The 21,363-nt window shown below is 29.1% G+C and overlaps 1 protein-coding gene and 1 pseudogene across 1 annotated transcript; one reads left to right on the top strand and one right to left on the bottom strand.

Annotated features, from left to right (window-relative positions):
* LOC113387190 overlaps positions 1-8,250 on the bottom strand; it is a 10,954-nt pseudogene extending 2,704 nt beyond the window's left edge.
* A 1,924-nt stretch (positions 8,251-10,174) lies between these two features.
* On the top strand, positions 10,175-20,400 carry LOC113387206 (synaptic vesicular amine transporter-like). Its single transcript, XM_026624837.1, has 12 exons — positions 10,175-10,229; positions 10,342-10,491; positions 12,428-12,592; positions 14,684-14,834; positions 16,062-16,120; positions 16,196-16,317; positions 16,535-16,679; positions 16,746-16,847; positions 16,914-17,140; positions 17,987-18,137; positions 18,496-18,662; positions 20,335-20,400. Exons 1-12 carry the CDS (start codon positions 10,175-10,177, stop codon positions 20,398-20,400), a joined length of 1,560 nt encoding a protein of 519 aa, XP_026480622.1.
* Positions 20,401-21,363: the final 963 nt, after the last annotated feature.

The following is a 21,363-nucleotide window of genomic DNA, read 5'->3' on the forward strand; positions in this document are numbered from 1 at the left end:
TTTTTAAGAAATTTTGACAAGCTATTAAGAAACCACGTGTTTGTTTAGTTCAGGGCGTATTGTCGAAGCGTTTTTTTTGACCCTGTCGTTATGCAATTGCAAAAAAACCCCTCAGCAAATCTTCTTTTAATTGTGTACTCTTCAAAATGTAAAATTTTAGGGTTAAAAAAATCTATGTTATGGTTTAAATTTTTAATATGCTCTGTTAACATCGTAGCATATAAACACATCTCAGTTAACATCATAGCAGCATATATAACATCTGAGGCATAACATCGAAACGTATGGAATTTTAAATAAACTTTTAAAAAAAAACTTTCATACTATTTTTATTGATGTTACGCCGAATTTAAACTCTCATTCAACATATATATATATATATATATATATATATATATCTATATATATATATCGGTGTGTGTGTAGATCTGTGTGGTATAGGTATAGACAGATAGAGAGATAGATATACATGTATATGAGGGACCTATAGCATTTAACTTAAAGGCCCTCAAAAAATAACCCCATACAATATCCTACTATATATATGTATATGCTATAGGGAAGAACAAACAAGTGCGAATTTCTGAAACGAATGAGAGACGTCAATGAAAATAATGAAATACGTGGATAATATCTCGCTTTCACGATGCGATAAAAGACCTGCGCAGAATTTTCTCGGCGATTTCGATAGCGAGTGAAGGCGTTATTAGAATTATGCGGCTAGGATAGTTGTTGCTAGCACGCGCGATTTACACCGTAACAGTGCTCCACTAACAGATATTAAATTACAAGGCAAATAGAAGATTTCATTTCATCGGGCCTAGAACATGATTTCATATAAGCCAGGCACAAGTAAGTGAGAAATATTTATTATAATAGATATATTTCAATTCCGAAAGAAAATTAGATGCATAAGAGCTTTGAGAAGCTGAATCGTATCTGTTGCGCTTCGTCCATGTTGAGTAGACTATACTCTCATAGCATGTATATTAGGGTGGTCCTTAATATGGACATTTTCGAATTTCTTTGCTCCCAGGACTCAAATGGTTCCAAATTGATAAAAAACATTCTCTGAAAGTTTTAGCTCTTAATATAACGTGTAGATAGAGCGCAATTCAATCAAAGTTTTGTATGGAAATAGCATGGACAAAATTTCTAAATTTTAGAAATGTTTTTTAAATGTAATTTAGCAAACAAATGAATGAACAAAACTCATTCATTTGTCGCTAAGTTATACCTAAAACATTTTTTTTTTAATTTTCAAAAAATTTTCCATGCTCTTTCCACACAAACTTTGATTGAATTGCGCTCTATTTAAACGTTAATATTAAGAGCTAAAACCTTCAGAGAATTGTTTTTTATCTATTTGGAACCATTTGAGCTCCTGGGAGCAAGGAAATTTTAAAAAATATATACATATATACATATATATCTGTTGTACTGAACTTCGAACAAGGAAGATGGAACGGGCATAGTTCCAAAACGCGTCGACAACAATTTTTTTAAAATTTTTACTACGTATTGGATTTCTTATTTGAACTCACTTTTATATATATGCATATATATATTATATATATATATATATATATATATAGTATTAGGGTGGTCCTTAAAATGGTCATTTTCGAATTTTCTTGCTCCCAGGGGCTCTAATGGTTCCATTGATAAAAAACAATTCTCTAAAAAGTTTCAGCTCTTAATATTAACGTTTATATAGAGCGCAATTCAATCAAAGTTTTGTATGGAAAGAGCATGGAAAATATTTTGAAAATTAAAAAAAAATGTTTTAGGCATAACTTAGCGACAAATGAATGAGTTTTATTTATTCATTTGTTTGCTAAATTACATTTAAAAACATTTTTAAAATTTTTGAAAAATTTTCCATGCTATTTCTATACAAAACTTTGATTGAATTGCGCTCTATCTAAACGTTAATATTAAGAGCTAAAATTTTCAGAGAATTGTTTTTTATCTATTTGAAATCATTTGAGCCCCTGGGAGCAAGAAATTCGAAATGACTATTTTAAGGACCACCCTAATATATATATATAATATATATATATATATATATATATATATATATATACGAGGTCTGTTCAAAAAGTACCCGGAATTACTAATAATTAAATTTCGCGGGTCTGGAGTGTCTGATTGTCAAATTTTTTTTTTATTGTGTTGGTATACATGCCCCTGAAGTATGATGAAATTTTCAGCTATATTCACTGTTTACTTTGTCTGTGGTAGTCGCTAAAGGTTCGACGTGTTTTTCTGAGCTCGGCGATTTTTACAATGGAAGAATTGAAAAGTCAAGAATTTGTATTAAATTTTGCGTAAAAAATGAAATAAAGTGTTGCAAAGTGCAAAAATTCACCAGATATGGCTCCGTGTGACTTTTTCCTATTCCCAAAGTTGAAGAGACCCATGCAAGGACGGCGGTTTTCCTCGATTGAAGAAAATCGCTGAGAGTGCTCAAGGACATATCAAAAGTGGAATATCAAAAAAAATATCAAGGGTGCTTCGAAAATTGGAAAAAACGCTGGCATAAGTGTATTATATCTGGGGGGGACTACTTTGAAGGGGACCACATTAATGTAGACGAATAAATAAATATTTTTTTTGAAAAAACGAAAATTACGAAACTTTTTGAACAGACCATGTTATATATTATATATATATATATATAATTGATTGTTTTCTTTTCCGAACAGTAAATCCAATAATAAAAAACAATTTGTTTTTTGAAGATGTTTAATAACGACGTTTTGGAACTAGGTACGTTCCCATCATCAGGTTTATTCTGTAATAACTTATATATCCATATCACTAATATTTTTTTTTGTTAAAAAAACTCGATTTCGTGTTTAAGAAGTCTTGTGTAGTTGTAACATCTACAAATATCCTCCAAAAAATCGAGTGTTTTTAACAAAAAAATATTAGTGATATGGATATATAATTATTACAGAATAAACCTGATGATGGAAAGTACCTAGTTCCGAAACGTCGTTATTAAACTTCTTCAAAAAACATTGTTGTTTATTATTGGATTACTGTTCGGAAAAGAACAATCAATATATTGAAAAATCCAGGACTTATCTATTGAATATATATACACCTAAGTCTTTTTTACACGGTAGATTGGTCCAGAAGAAGCCGTGTAAAAAAAAAACGTGTAAAAAAGACATTGATCTTATACAAAAATGGGTGATTTGTTCCTAATCTCTAAAACCTATTAAAATGAGTGAAAAACAAGAATTTTTAAGAACAAGAATTCATGTTTATTTTATTCAATCAAATATATAATTCTGATACTATCAATGGTTTCCGACTTTTTTCTTTCATAAATACGTTTTTTGTGATATGAAACATACTTCGCAAAAATTAAATTTGACAAATAATTAAGTACCAAATTTCAAATCGTGCTAAATGGAATAAAATCGTGTAAAAAAATTAAAAATATTCAATTTCAATCAGCCGTGTTATATCAAAACCGTGTACAAAAGACCGTGTAAAACAGACTTAGGTGTTATATATATATTATATATATATAGATATATATCTATATATATACATTGGTTTTGACAGCAAATGTGGTCATCGTAGAGTTATTTTCTAAAAAAAAACTTTTATTTTATAAAAATAATTCCTTTCCATTTTAACGATTTTTTCTGCTGATGTCACACTTCTTGAGTTGAAACTTGTATATAAATATATATATATATATATATATATATATATATTATATATATATTAGGGGGGGCGTACAGATGTTTCCAAAATTACTATTTTCCAAAATAAATCGACAATGTTGAAGTGATCTAAATGAATAAATAATTATTATTTAAAGTATTTTTTACATTGTGTGTTGTTTATTAATATATTACTTATTAATTAAAATATAATGTCAGTTAAATATATAAATAAATAATCATACTGTTAAAAAAATTAAGGGGTACGCAAAGTTTTATGCAGTAAAAAAGGTTAGAAAACTCGGATTAAGCATTCAACTTTACAGTCATAAAGTATCTTTTTAAAGCTGATATGCAGTAAAAATATCCAGCTGAATTGAAAATATCACCTAAAATATACTTATATAATAGATATAAGTAGTTGCGCAAAATGTCTCCTAATTCCTGTGGGAATTCAATTTAGCGGAACACGAAAAGTCTGATTGCTAAAGCCCAAAGCGGATTTATATTTCTGGCAGTTTCAATTATGAAGCCGCGTCACATTGTAGTGATTTTTAAGTTATATTATTTTTGGTTAATATTTTCAAGTAAAAAGGTTATCTGTACTGCATATCATGTCGTTTGAAGATAGAGATGAAATCGACCTGACAAGGTATAATAAATTAGATATATAATATAAGACACGATGACTTAATTGGTGATTCTAGACAATAAGATTTTTACACAATTAAAAATACGAGTTTCACTAAATTTTGTTATACATAAACATATCTATATGTTATAAATAAAAATAAATTTTATACATGAAAGAAATTTTTACAAGACTTTATTCCAATAATAGAAACTTTTATATCTGCAAGAGTGCAGAATGATCATCGAGTAAAAATGTACACTTTCAATAAAGAAAATCCTATAACATTGTGCACATCTGAATAAACTAAAATAGCACTTAAATTGATTGAATAAAGTGACGCAAGGTAAAGACATAAAATCCTTACATTATTTCCTTTTAATATTAAAATTATACTTGTGCTTAATACCCGCATTAAAATAATTTATATATATATATATATATATATATATCATACAGGGTGTCTCAGAACTCAACGTCAAGCCGAAACGTAGTAGTAGTATTAATCACAACTATCATTAAAAATAATAGGAAAATTTTTTTTGGTTATTGCGCTTCATTTTCAATAATTTTGTTCATTTAAGCTTTGGATCCCTAATCGTAAATAACATTTCTCCACCCAAAAAAATGACACAATTACCTCAAGTTTTTACGAATTAAGAATTTTTGTCTTTGGTGAATTTTTGTGAATTTAAAATATTGGTCAACTTTGAGAAGCCCTCCTTTAAAAAATGCAATTAAGAAAGTTGGAAAGTTTCATCATAAGCTTGATAGTTCAATAAAAAAAAATAACACTTAAATACATATAATAATAAAAATAACACATAAATTTTTCTAGTGCATTTCAATCACAATTAATTAATAAACATCAAAGCTTGCGCTTACAACAAACATTTGAACTGATTGTAAGTAAAGTATACTACAAAAAACTATTATTTTCAGGTTTTATTTCTTTGCTCATTTTTTTTCATTATAAAACTATCAAGTAATTATCATTTTACAATCCTGAATAAATGCGCATGTTGATGAAACTTGCTAATAAATTTTAGTGATTTTTTTTCAAAAAGTTTACCAATTTTTAACATTGAAAAATTATAGTTCAACAAAAAGTCTTAATACTTATATATACTTGTATAACTATAATTAACTATGGTCTTAAAAATGTTATTTACGGTAACAGATCCAAAGCTTAAATTAATAAAATGAACCAAAATAACCTAAAAATGATCACATTTTCACTAAAGATTTAGTTTGCACTTTAAAACGAGCTTTAAACGAGTTTTCGAACTACGTATGATAATTTTTTTCATGATAGTTATGATCAATACTATCTCATCATTTTGATTGATATTGAGTTCTGGTACACCCTGTATATATATATATATTGATATGTATTAATTACATACACACAGCGCACAAATGTATTTGCGCGACAGGGTTTGCGCAAAGTACCCGAAGCTTTGCGTTCTTCTCCACCGCACGTGAGTTGAGAGCTTAAAATCAGAAAGCTCGATATCAAATAAGATCAAACATACTGAAACTGCGAAACTAGAACTTGCACTTTGTACTATAAAACTACATATTCTTTATTTTATTATATAAAAAAGGTTTAAGTAAAAAATAATTAATTAATTGATTAATCATTGCGCGAAACTGTGGAATTAACTCTAATCGTTATTTAATACCCCCAATTAAGCATGATCGGCTTGATGCGTAACCCCCTTTTTGACATTCAATCAAAATATTTGGTTACTGTAAATGTAACATTCCTTATTCACATGTTTGCACACTTAATTTACCGATATATAATATTCAATATTATCGTGAGCATAAAATCATGATCGTATTTGGAAATTTGTTTCGCATTATATTACTATATTATTTACCAGTTCTCAATAAGTCAGACGTATTTATTTATATTTTTAATTGTTAAAAATAATGAAGGAGTAATGAATATTTAAAAAAAATGAGTTTTAATTTGGTAGGAAGGCCAAATCTGTAACCACTAAGCCAACATAAAGCCCAATTTTTTAGTAGTTGTTTCATGTTTATTTATTAATAGTTTATCTATTGCAAGTGGTGTAAGTGTCAATTCGAGTTCTTTTTATTTGGACCTTATCTTTGTTAATCATGGGCTTTGCATTATAATGTAATAATAAATAGTAGTTTGCCCGAAGGCAGATCCATGGTATAAGAGCTCCACAAATCAATGATACTCTTTTCCTCCTTTGTTTATTATTTTCAGCAGCGTTTTATTACCATTATTCACTTTTTTTTATACCATTTCATGCGATTCCTTTTCCAAACATCTACTTCCATGCTTTCTGGTCCTGTGCATCGGCTTTCAGTTCTCTGTATTTTCTCTTCTCGCGTAAGTCATCAACCGTCTGCATTCTTCTTCTTCCCAACCCTTTCAGTCTTTCTGTTTTTATTTAATAATTTAAACTACATTAACTACATAAACTACTTAATTTTTACTACGCAATTTATTATGAAATTTTAAAACTTTATTATTAGGAATGTAAACAACTAGAGTAATTAAATATTACAAATATATTAAATCCTTCCGTTTCGGTCTACGTCGAGATCGTCATTCAGTCGAATAACTAAATTTATTATTAAAGTGATTACACACATATTTTGAATATATACGTACATATATATACACAAATATACCTATATATTCATATAGATTTTATCAATTATTTTACATAAATGGAAATTGCTTGAAATCGCGAAAGCAATCATCGTGCACTGTAATTCAATAACTGTTAGATGTCAGAGCAGAGGTACTTTATCATCTTCGAATATAACAGCAAAAATCAATATCAAAGCATACCTACTACTAAATTCAATCGATTGCTGGGAACATATTTCAATTATAACACACACCCACACACCCACACACCCACACACCTACCCACACACACACATATATATATATACATATATATATAGGATAGGGGGGGGCACAAAGGTCCAGTTTGACTTTGAGCAATTATATTGTGAAAACCAAACAAATTATATCACAAAAATAACACATATCAAACAAACAACTATCTGACCATGTTTAGTAAATCTCCCAGCTAATTCATTATAGAATTCATCATTATAGAAATGTGCTTTTCTCGCTGTTTTCCAAAAATTTACTTTTTGGTTTTATATTTTTTATTTTTCACACTTTTGCCAGAGTAAAAGTTTAGTTGGTCTTTTTTACCCCACCCAGGTGTAAACTTTCATAGAGGTTATAAAAAGAAACTGTTGAATCTAACTTTAAATTAACAATACAATTTACAGAAAAATTAAATTAAATAATTAAAAAAAATATATTAAGGTTTCATCAATTAAGTAACAGTAAGCACAACCTAACAACAAAAGAAAATACTTTTAAAATGAATTTTCAAACATTGCCGTTTTTCTCCTGATAACAACATCTCCTTCACTCTACATTTTTTCCATCTACTTTCAAATATTGTTGTTAAAAAATTATTAACTTCACTGATTTTTGAGATATCAAAAGACCTTTTTACCCGCAAACCTTTAAGCCCTGCTCTACCCTATATTAGAAATATTAGCAGCTACTTCAGCAAAAACAAAAAAATAATAAATGTTTATTTGCTTCAAATGCAGCATTTCATTCCAGAAAAATACGAACAAAAATGAAAAATTAAAAATAAATATAATATATTTTTAATACAGTAGAACACCTTATTTGATAGTAAAGGTAAGGTTTTTAAATGAATCATGAAATGAAAAGATGCTTGGATTTCATGTAGTTATTGTATATAGTATTCAAATATAGTAGCCAACTTTATTTAAATAATTAATACTTGTGTTGTTAAATTGCATTGCGAGAGACTCTTTCTTCTTTCCTATAACATTTATAATTGATGAAAATTTTCTTCGAAATTTCAAGAACACATTAACATACATTTTTAAAGCTGTTCAAACTAATTCTACTTCTTTAATATCTTTTGCTGTACAATTTGAACGATTTTAATATATAGCAATGTCTCATAAAATGATAGACCAAGTTTGCAAAAAAAATCACAAGATAATTTCAAATTAATTAAAAATACTTTTTATTATATTCTAAATTACGATACTAGGACATTTGACGTTATTTTGAATGGGTGGCAACCCAGTAATTATTCAATCCTATTGTGACTAATTAACCATATACTCGAAGTATTTGTTCACATTTCATGGTTATATTAAATATATGCAGCTATCTATATTCACGGAAGGCGATTTTTATTTGAGGTTTTATTTGAAATCTATAACCTCAAGTGGAAATTTGACATCGAAACTGCCTGATGTCAGACTTGGATGTAGCTGGGATCGCATCATCAAACCTGGGACTAGTTTTATTTGTGTTATCCCACGTCCGAACTTAGTACGCCACCGCTAGACTTAATTAAAAATATGACTAGAAATTATAATAATTCAAAAAATTATATTGTGTTATTCACAAAAATTCAGCTGCTCCTTAATTCTTTAAATGTAAACCAAATTGCAGTCAATTGTATTTTCTTGTAAAAAATATAAATATATACATAAACCAATATACAATTATATGCAATTAAAACTTTATATGTAACGTGATCGATGCGAAAAGATTTCAATTAAATTAATAACAAATACTTAAAACAAATGAAGATAAATATCGTCATGAAGATTTGTTTAAATATTGAACATATTGTTTATTTAATGTTGTTAACGAGTGTACTCTGCTAATGCACTAAATTTATACACATAGTATAAGAGCTGGGGGATGTTAATTTTAGTTACATTATTTTAATAAAAAAAATACTACTTACTAGTTGTTTCTACGCACTTTATCAGTAATATCTTTTATTAACATTATTTTTTTCTTTATGTATATTATATACATAAATTTTATCATATTTTGCTCTAATCAAAGTTTATGTGCGCACAAATATGTATCATAAGCTAATGAAAAAATGGTAAATTATATCTTATGTTACCACAAAAAAAAACTGGCGATAAGAAATTTGAAAATGTTGCTTATATATTCTTAAATCATTGATATATAGATTATAAATTTTTAGATTAAATTTAAACTACATTAAATGAAACTGATTAAATCGTTACTTTTAACTATATTATACAATTTTCTGTAACATTTTAAAAATAATCAATAATTAGTTCTGTTTTATTAAATATATTATTTCAGACGATGTTTGAGGTTATTACTATATTAGATTGTTAAAATTATTATTTATTGTCGACGTTTCGGGTCTATAGAAGTTTCATAAAAGTTATCCTCAGTCAGATCATCCGTCTTTCTTATAAGATGAACAAACAAACTAAGTTTTCTCAAATTATTTTTAGCTTTTTTATTAAAAAACTATTGTTTTTCATTTGATATTTTTTTATATAATCTATTGTCTTTTAATTTTTAATTACCCGTAGGGTAATTGCGTAGTAATCGCAAAAAAATCGAAAATGAAATTTTTTATATATCTTTACGTTTCAAAGGTTTCCGAATATTTTGGCATACCTTAGAAAATATGAATGTATGTGTTTGTATGTGTGTGTGTGCGTGTGTGCGTGTGTGCGGATACAAATTTTCGTCGACGATTTCCGTCGACGAGAAGTTCCAGCAATTTGCCTTAAGGCCCGATGCCATGCACCTCACTAGTTATATAATATAGTTTTGTTTATTTATCTTCCAACCAAGATCATAACCTGGGCAGATATCAGGAGGATGGAACGTTCATAGTTCCGAAACATGGAAATATTTTTTTTAACTGTTTGTGTCTTTTATTGCTATTTTGGACTCATTTGTTCGGAGGCTAACACAATAATTATTTAAATATAATCTCAATACAATATGCAACATTTTCCCCAGCCTCCTGACTATTTGCAGTCGCCGTCTGCCGCAGATTGTATTTTTCCAGTATAAGATTAACGTTTGAAAATAAAGTTCATCTCATATTGATAAATAATAGTAGTGTAGATCGAGTTAAAAGACAATAATCATGAGTGTTTTCATTATAGGTGACACAATAAATCGAGACGCAGCGAGCGATACCACCATGTCGGCCGACGGAATGACATTTCTGCAAAGATGCCGCGCTTCACGACGTCTCGTGCTACTTATTGTAGCTATTGCATTGCTTTTAGATAACATGTTACTCACAACTGTAGGTAAGTAAAATTTGACTAATGAGTTGTAAAAATGAATTGATAAAAATGTTTAAAATGTATAAATTGTAAGCAATTTTCCTTGCAATTTTGCACTGAAGATAGTAGCGCTCTATTAACTATTTATTTACTGAGCTTTACAAAGAAAGTCATGCTGTGAGAAATGTGTAGTGTGTACAAATACGAAAATTTCAAATAATGCTTGTGAAAACTCTCTTTTTATTGACATAAACTAATTAAGAGGGTTCTTTTTGACCATCAAGAATCACTTGAATCTTTCACCATGCAGTTTATTAAAATACCATTCCAATCTGGAGTTCTCCGTGAATAAAGAGAGCAGGTGCCTCAGCTTTACGCGAAATAAAGATTTTAAGTTAAAACTTTTAAATAAATAATATTTAAATTCCCGTAGGGTAAGTTGTAGTAATCGCAAAAACATCTAAAATGAAAATTTTTGCATATCTTTACGTTTCAGATATTTCTGAACATTTTGGCATACCTTAGAAAAAATGGATGTATGTGTGTATGTGTGTGTGTGTGTGTGTGTGTGTGTGTGAGTGTGTTTTCGGATACAAATTTTTATCGACGTTTTCTGGAACACGGATCGACCGATTTCCATAATTTAAAAATCATTCTATTTGATTAATTGGGAGACGTGCTGATTAGTTTTTGGAACAGGCAGGTCCAGCCGTTTCGAAGATACGGCGCAAAAAAGTCCTAAAATGGTACTCCAATTTTTGCGAAAACGGAGCGTTCGATTTGAATGATTTCAAAACAATTTATTTGTATTGAAGAAACGGAGGACTGATTAAATTTTAGGGAAGGCAGGTCCAGCGGTTTTGGAGATTCAATGAAAAAGTGAAAAAAATGCCATTTGGCCATCATTAAATAAAATATACCTGTAATAATATATAGCTGAATGTACTGTGTATAGTTTGCTATGAAAAATAAACAAAAAAAAATTGGCCATCATTGGACGTATGCACATCAAATTATCAGATATTTTATAGAGATTTTAATAATAAGTATAAATTTTGTTTACAATTCTATGGGTTAAATAAGACAGTGATTAGCAAAAATAAATTATAACAAAAAAAAAAATTCTTTGGGTTCTCTATCATTGTTTATCCGTTAGACTACGACGCGGCGCTTACGCGCTTCGATATTTCTTCTCTAAGACAGCCGCAGCTCGATTGCTTTGAAAAAAGGTTCGAGATATAAAAAAAATCAGATTTTTCAAAAAATTTCAAATAATTCAAGTTTTCCAAAAATTAAAGTTTTTTTTAAAAATTTTAATTTTCGGTTCGGTAAGTTTCAACAATTTTCCTTAAGTCACGATGCCATGCAGCACTAGTTTATTATTGATTTAAAAAAACGAACGCGTAAACGGGGGGCGGGTTAAAACATGCGTAAATTCGAAAAACAATACACCTAACAATAACAACAATGGTGCGTTTCTTCAACACCATACAAAATATATTTGTTTTATGGAATTCTAAAAATATTTCAAAGTTTTTTCTAACATTTAATTACTAGGAAATCTGTCGACCGATTTTTACCAACAATGCCCAACTAATATTCTTCAGAATTGAATTCGAAAAGAATTCAGGAAGTTACAATAAAAGTTCAAAGAAAATTTTAGTCATGAAGGAAACATTACATTTGCAAATCGATTTTTTTAAGAAAACTTTCTCCTTCCTTGAAAAATAAAAAAATACTAATATAAAACATTAAAAGTTAGTGTTGGGTAATAAAAATACAGCAATCACATGAATACATTTTCGACCAAGAATTTATAGGTACCTTTAATTCAAATATACTCATTTAAATGTACTTAATTATACAATTATAAACCATTTGTAAACAAATCATAGACGATTATCAACTACCGCAAATTGGCAAAAAACAAAATGCTATTTAAATTTCTTTTTTCTTTCAGTGCCAATCATACCAGAATTCCTTTATGATATAAGGCATCCCAATGCAACTTTAGCGCAAATAAATGATGCAGCATCACCCGTAACTGTACCGCCCATTACACAATCTAACAACAAGTGCATGACGCAAACTGCTAGCAACAACAATGCTACCTTACCACCATATGGTAAAGTATAATATAAAGCTTAATTATATATATTAATATTTTCAATTATTTATTTATGATTATTTAATATTAATAATATAGGGTCCGTCAGATAACTTTTTTTTTTGAAAATGCTATATATAAACTACTGAATATTTTCTGAATTTAAATCTTTTCTATTTGAAAGTGCAATCCTTCTGGTTAATAATCGAAAATAATTTAATTGAAATTGCTGTCAAAAATTCTAAATTGCTACCAATAAAAAAAAGTTATATGGCGGACCCTTTATTATATATATATTGAGTTTCCTTCATAAAAATCTGATTAATGACCTTTACCCTTATACTTTTGGTATAAGGTCTATAGGTGAAACAACCAATTAGTATCATTAATAGCTGAATTGTATCATATTATTAATAGCTTATTATTACAACATGGGTTGATACACGCAACTATGAGCTCTTAATAATAATAATAATAAGTATTTTTTGACAACTTATTGTCACCTAATTTATTTTATACAAATAAAAGTACGTCCTATTGTCGACCTTAATGTCGACTCTATATAGGGAAAATACAAACAAAATGGTATACATTGACAAAATGACACAGTAGCCTTATTTAAAAATAGCTAATTTTATGGAAGTTTCCGCGATTGTATAACATGAAGAAAGCCATAATTAAAAGCCTGTCAGATTTTGAGCGTCATTGTCATAGTCTTGCCGCAGTAATCAGTTCAAACTTGTTTCGCGCCTTAAAAAGTTTATTTTGAAGGTGTTTTTCTCGTATTTTTTGGGTTCATGATATAAATGATATTGATAATGAGCTCTTAATAATAATAAGTATTTTTTGACAACTTATTGTCACCTATTTTATTTTATACAAATAAAAGTAACACCTATTATCGCCCTTAATGTCGACTCTATATTGGGAAAATACGGACAAAATGGTATATATCGGCAAATTGACACAGTGGTCTTATTTAAAAATTGGCTAATTTTATAGAAGTTTTTGCGATTATATAACATGAAGAAAGCCATAATGCATTGCCTGTCAGATGTTGAGCGTCATTGTCACAGTCTTGTCGCAGTAATCAGTTCAAATTTATTTCGGGCCTTGAAAAGTTTGTTTTGAAGGTGTTTTTCTCGTATTTTCTGGGATCATGATATTAATGATATTGATAGTGAGCTCTTAATAATTATAAGTATTTTTTGACAACTTATTGTCACTTAATTTATTTTATACAAATAAAAGTACGTCCTATTATCGCCCTTAATGTCGACTCTATATAGGGGATATACGGTCAAAATGGTATATATCGACAAAATGACATAGTGGTCTTATTTAAAAATTGGCTAATTTTATTGAAGATTCCGCGATTGTATAACATGAAGAAAGCCATATTGAAAATCTTGTCAGATGTTGAGCGTCATTGTCACAGTCTTGTTGCAGTAATCAGTTCAAACTTGTTTCGCGCCTTGAAAAGTTTGTTTTTCTCGTATTTTTTGGGTTGATGCTACATGTGTCAATATCCCATTCCAAAGAGGATAAAACGATTTATATGTGGATTGCTTTCTTAAAAATTAGCATATCAGTATGTCCTTAACATATACAGGTAACCCCCGCATAACAGGGCAGTTACATTCCAAACGTTAGTTTCACACATTTATTGAGCTATTGTACTGCGATTTTACTAATTTTAGATTAAATAAAGTTTGATTTTCATAAATTTTACTATGTTTTTTTATTTTATTAGGGTTTTGTTCAATTCTGAAACCACGATAGAGCGAACCCGTGCCGTGAAAGAACCGTGTTATAAGGGGGATAGTATCAATTAATTCTTAAACCGTGTTAAAGCAAATTTGTGTTCGCGGGGGTAATAGGTTGCATTTCTCCTTAATAAATATGTTACTATAATTTCTACTTAATTAAGATACTATTTACTAGTAGTCAATGAACCAAAGATGAGTGAAAACGATTGATACTGATTACAATACCAATGAATACATAAATATCATTAAAAAGCAAACCACTATGTCATTTTGTCCGTACTTTCTCTATATATACATATATTAATTTTTTCGATTTATTTTCAATCATTTACTAAAATAGACAATACAACAATGTCAACTGAATCACCGCAAGAAAGACAACAACGGCATGAAGAACTGGTTGGAGAAACTGTGGAAGTTGGTCTTATGTTCGCATCTAAAGCGTTTGTTCAGTTGATTGTCAACCCTATTGTCGGACCACTAACCCATAAGTAAGTTATTTTAAAGCAAATATCAATCATGTAGGTACACAAGCTTTGCAAACTTTAATATCAATACATATATCTGAATTATTGCAAACTCTAATATCTAATATACCTGAACTCTATATATACAAATAGCATATCTGCAAAATGTTCGTGATCCAGTTGAAGTTTTGTTCATTGAATGTGTTCTTTTGGCAAAAATTAAAGTAAAACATATTTTGAATCCAATGAATTGTGGTGGGCATAGCTCAGTCAGTATCATGATCGACTTACGCGTCGAAGTTCTCGCATCGAGTCCTGGCACAGGCGCTATGTAAATAACAATAAATTGTGAAATCAAATATGAATATGCCAATATACTTGTACTTGAATAGATTAATATATTAAAATGTATGTACATATGGAAAAAGATGTAAAAACTAAAAGAAATCATATAAAAGATGCAATTGAATAGAATTTGAATTGTTGAGTGAAAATTGAATAGAATTAGAAGTCAAAAAAAGAAAACTTATTTACCTAAATAAGGATTCGTAGATAAATGCAACTGGTATTTAGTACATAAAATAAACTTTGGCTAATTTTGATTCGAGTTAGAAATCTATTACCGCTTGATACGTGTTGATTTGAATCAAGTAACATCAGAATCGAGTCAGGTTCCTAATTCCATTATGCACATCACTATTATATCTGTAAGCGCCCGGCGTAATGTTTATTAAAAAAAGTCAATTAAAAAATCACTACACACGGACACTTTATTACTTCGAAGGACCAGATATAATTTATTATTAGAATGACTATATCAGACCTTTAAAAATAAGTAAGTTAAATAAGTGGGTTTAGTTATTAATAGTATTTATTTGTTTGATGCTCACGGTTCAAGTTTTGCGTACAGAATGAGGATGAATTTCTTAAAAACTATCTTAGTACCTAGAGTAGGGTAGGAAATTATTTTATTATGTCAGGTAGAGAGAGAGGGATTAATAAAATTTGTGAGGCTCGAACATGCCGCCACGTTTTGAAAAAAACAATGGGAAATTTACATGATTTACAATAAAAATGTATAATAATGATTAAGATTAATTAGTTATAATAGTATGTAAAAATGGTTGATTTTATTATCACTTAAATTCTAGTATTGATTAAAGTCTTGTGATTGTTTATGAATTCACTATTGATTATATTCTCTTTTGATTACAATATCTTGATATACATTTGTATGTTTAATACTTTCAGGATTGGATACAGCATACCAATGTTTAGTGGGTTTATAATTATGTTTTTATCAACTATAAGTAAGTACAATTGAATATTGCTCATGTTGTTCAATTATTATTACATCAATGGCTGATCTATATCCCCTTCCACAGTTTTTGCATTCGGAAGAAGTTATTTTGTATTATTTCTTGCCCGTGCATTGCAAGGAATTGGTTCATCTTGTTCTTCAGTTTCTGGAATGGGAATGCTCGCTGAACGCTATACCGATGACGAGGTGGGTTGCATTTTATAACAATTTAATTTCTATATGAATTTCGGAAAATATAGTTCAAGTTCGAGTCAGTTACTATGCATGTTTTATTTGCAAATAATGCCAAATCAGGTCTGATTGACTGAGTCACCTTATCAAGATAAATCTTGGGTTTTTATAAACCTTTCCAAATTGGGTAAAAACGTTTTTTGTTTGAATTTTTTTTAAACTTTTTTTGTAGGAACGTGGAAATGCGATGGGTATTGCGTTAGGCGGGCTAGCTTTAGGAGTACTCATAGGGCCACCGTTTGGAGGTGTTATGTACGAATTTGTTGGTAAAAGCGCCCCGTTCTTAGTTCTTGCTGCTCTGGCACTTGGCGATGGATGTAAGTAATAATTTATAATTTTAATCTCTCACTATTCAATTCTAATACACGACAATTATCATTCAGTGTTGCAGTTATTTATGCTACAACCAAGTGTGGTACGCCAGGAAAGTGATCCTCCAACATTGAAAAGCTTAATATCAGATCCGTATATCTTAATTGCAGCAGGTAAGTCTGAAATATAAACATAACATGTAGTATATATATGACTAATAAAATATTTTATATAAATAGGTTCCATAACATTTGCTAATATGGGCATCGCGATGCTTGAACCTTCATTGCCAATATGGATGATGGATAATATGGAGGCGAGTCGATGGGAACAAGGTGTTGCATTTCTCCCAGCAAGTATATCTTATTTGATAGGAACTAATTTATTTGGTCCTCTGGGTCATCGTATGGGTAGATGGCTTGCCGCTTTGCTGGGACTTTTAATTATTGGAGTGTGCCTCATTTGTGTAAGTTTTCTTATAAAATCGTCGTTAATCACATTATTATATGTTAGACCATATTTTTTCTAGTCAAAATCGGGACGGTAATTTTCTGCTATGATAAACCGGGACGAAGGAGGAGGGAGGGGTAAACACTAAAAAATATAATATGATTCTAAAATAACAAATACTATTTAAAAATGCAATAAAAATCCGGCTTTTATAAATGTGTTTTTTCTAACTCAGAATTATTGACTAAGAACTTTATTATTCGATTAAATGTTGTATTTTATACCAATCATTTTGGATCTATATGTTTTTGAAGCTTTCAAACGAAATAAAAAATTTTGTTCAATTTTCTTCATAATTATTTAAAAATGATTAGCACTTAGGTATTCCAGACAAGCAAGTAGTCATTTTCATAATTTTTTTTAATTTTCGTAAAATTTAAATAAAAGTTCAAAATTATGAATGTGAGAGGCTATTTAAACCCGCCGTTTTTATATAAGTATACTAGTTGTACATAACATTTTTCCGATATTTGATGGGTAGTAGTAATTTTATTATCAAGTAAAAGCAAAGATTCAATTTAAACCTATAATTTTCGAAAACCCGCGTTAATTCGGGACAAAAGATCCAAATCTGGGCCAAAAATTGCTTTTAGAAAAACCCGGGACACAAGGTGAAAACCCGGGACTGTCCCGACAAAACCGGGACGTATGGTCACTTTAATTATAGGCCATAATTCGAATGTGGTATTCTAACTAATAATTAGTGATTTCAATGACAAATAGCATAAACTTTTTTTGCGTGGTAGTGCGCACAATAGCTATCAATACTTCAGAAGTTTCCATAATATAATGCATTTTTCAGATTCCAATGGCTTCTTCTATAAATCATCTTATAGTACCAAATGCTGGCTTAGGCTTTGCCATCGGAATGGTTGATTCATCAATGATGCCAGAACTTGGATATTTAGTAGATATCAGGCATAGTGCAGTTTATGGCAGTGTTTATGCTCTTGGTAAGTATTTATATAATAGATAGAATAATTTATTATTTAACAATAACAAATTCAACTTCAACATGGCGCATGAAGCGTTTACAATACATTAGACTTACAAAACTCAAAGTTGGCTATATTGTGTTGAACATTTTTTCAAGCTTTTCCGCAATGAGGTGTTTTCAAGTAAAGAATTTAAAATACCAAAAAAATGTTTTAATATTTTATATTGATATATCAATATAAAATATTAAAACTATAGTTTTCGCAATTGTTCATCTGTTAAAGTTAAAGCAATTTTCGAAAGGCCATAGTACATAATTATTTAAATTTGTCTCTGTGACAAGATTTGGATTATACATTCTATATATTTACCTAGGTGATGTGGCATTTTGCCTTGGCTTTGCCATTGGACCAGCCATGAGTGGTACTTTGGTGAATACGATCGGTTTCGAATGGATGCTTGTTGGTATCGCAATACTGTGCTTCCTCTATGCGCCATTGCTGTATTTACTGAAAGCTCCACCGACAAAAGAAGAGAAAAAGGTAATAATTATTAAGCATTGGTATATTGTATATAATTATTAACTTTCAGTAGGGTAAGTTACAGTAATCGCAAAAAAATTGAAAAGGAAATTTTTCTGAACATTTTGGAAAGATTTCTGAACATTTTGGCGTACCTTAGAAAAAATGGATGTATGTGTGTGTGGGTGTATGTGCGGATACAATTTTTTGTCGACGATTTCGAGAACACGGATCAACCGATTCGGGTGGTTCAAAAAACATTCGATTGCTATTGATAAGGAGACGTGCTGATTAGTTTTTGGCAAAGCCGTTCAGAAGATACGGGGCAAAAAGTGCCAAAAATGGTAATTCAATTTTTGAGAGACAAAGCGTCCGATTTGGAACTTTCAAAAAACATGTTATTTGTATTGACGAAATGAAGATCTGATGTAATTTTTGAGAAGGCAGGTTTAGCAGTTTTGAAAATCCAATGACATAAGTAAAAAAAGCCAGTTGGTGGTCAAAAGTGGTCATTAGACATATGCACATCAAATTATCAGATATTTTAATAATAAAAACAAGTTTTTTTTACATTTCCACAAGTTGCGTATCAATGTTTATCCGGTTAGACTGCGACGCGGCGCTTACGCGCTTCCATAGTTCGTTTCTACACAGCTGATGTATCGCGATTACTTGCTGAAAAACAGTTCGAAATTTCTAAAATATTTGAAAGTATAAAAAATCAAACATTTTTTAAAACATCAAATTTGTTCAAAAATTTTAAAATTCTCAAATATCTTTTTTTTCAAAGTTTTAAAAAAAATTGAATCTTATTAAAAAAATATAATTTTTAGTACGGGATTTTCCAGCAATTTGCCTTAAGGCACGATGCCATGCACCACTAGTTGTAAATTTTATTGCAAACATGTTATTTATTGTCGAAGCTTTGGATCAACAAATATTTCATTTTACGGTTGTCTATTAAGCAACAAAGTTTATTAGAACATAAAAAATTAGCAAATATCTTCCTCAAGAAGTGTCAATAATCGACTAAATCAATAAGCATTGATATTTAGAAACTGTTACCATTGTGACGATAGAATTTAAAATTTAGACATTATTCCATATTTTGATGATTATTTTACAATTTAACCATTTTTTGTAGGCTCATATTTCTTTAGGATATTTCTTAAGAACTATGATCTCTATGATCAAGTTTCATCAAAATTATCAAAAAAAAATCCACAATTTTCGAACGGGTTTTCAATCTTCAAAAAATGATTCAGGATTTTTAGCTAGAATGTCGACAAAAAAATCGCACTTATTTGGTAAATTTTAAGAAACGGCTCGACAGATCGTATTCAAAACTAATCAATGCGGCTCCCAATAGTGTTTTATGAAATAGCTTTTAAAGTTTCAAAAAAGGTGCTGCTGTTTTTTGAGAAAACACCTACAAAAGTAAAATTTTGGCATACATACACAGAAATACATTCTCAAATTTTGTTGTCAAACTGCTCAGAATGGCTTGTAATATTGAGAAAAATTAGCAAATTGGATTTTCTGGAAAAGCAAAAAACATCTTCTTTGGAGTTAATAATTTATTAATTACAGTTTGATGTTAAATAATACTATATTTATATCTAAATATCATTAAATATTTAAGGCATAAATATATAACAACATTTTAATACAAGTAATTTACCTTTTGTTACAGCAATTGATGGGAGACAGAGCTTCAGTCAGGTACGTATCTTACCACAACGAAGAAAACGATGAATAAATTCAAAACAACAATAACAATCGCTAAAACTTCTATTCTAAACTATGATACTATCATCTTCAAAATTCACTTTCCTTTTTATTTTTTGTTAACATGATTTGATGAGCGACTTTATAACTAGTTTGCGAAATTAATAAACGCAAACGAAAAATTTGCCAAAAAATTAATATTATATGCTCAAAATAATGGCACTAATTTATTATATTTTTCTGAAACTAATTAAACACTAAGTATTTAACAAAATTTTTTCATGAACATTTTTCATAAACGTTTTGTAAGCAATAATTTCTAATTGCATCATAATGTATCTATATAAACTATTGCAATAATTTGAATTTAGGCGCAAGACTTGATAAGATTTATATTTTATTTTGTTTAAAAAGGATATATTAAAGTGCGCAAGAATATTTCTTAGTTGTTAATAAATTTAACCTATTTTATTATATATGGTTAAATCTGTTTATATTTGAGTTCATCAGAAACAAACAAAACCATTTGCCTTTTTGAGTAAACCTTCTGTAGAGCTTTTTTCTTTTAATGCACTTGCGTATCTTTACCTTTAAAATCAAGACTAACATATTAGAAGTGCACGAAGAACATATCTGATGGCTTCTATAGAGAAAATTTATCTATTTATTCAATAGAAAATATAAGTTCACAACGTCCAAATAACTAAAGTTTGTGTAATTTATAAGTATTTATTAATTTATTATTGGACTATTGCATCGCATTTATTGCAAGGCGATTGTGTATTATTATGAAACTGAAGATTAATTTTCGGCAAGAAATTAAAAGTCTTTTAGGTTTGTAATGAATACATTCTCTAAACTGTTATTATCATGATCAAAACTGAACTTACACTATATCTATAAATCAAATTTCTTTTGATTACATCCAATTGAACTGTTACTTATAATTTTTAAAATCAATTTAAAAGTAACATAAATAGTAAATTATAATGAA

The sequence above is a fragment of the Ctenocephalides felis genome, unplaced genomic scaffold (assembly GCF_003426905.1).
Source record: "Ctenocephalides felis isolate EL2017-DRISC unplaced genomic scaffold, ASM342690v1 CF-g0.4_SCAFFOLD_00845, whole genome shotgun sequence".
Classification (NCBI taxonomy): Eukaryota; Metazoa; Arthropoda; class Insecta; order Siphonaptera; family Pulicidae; genus Ctenocephalides; species Ctenocephalides felis.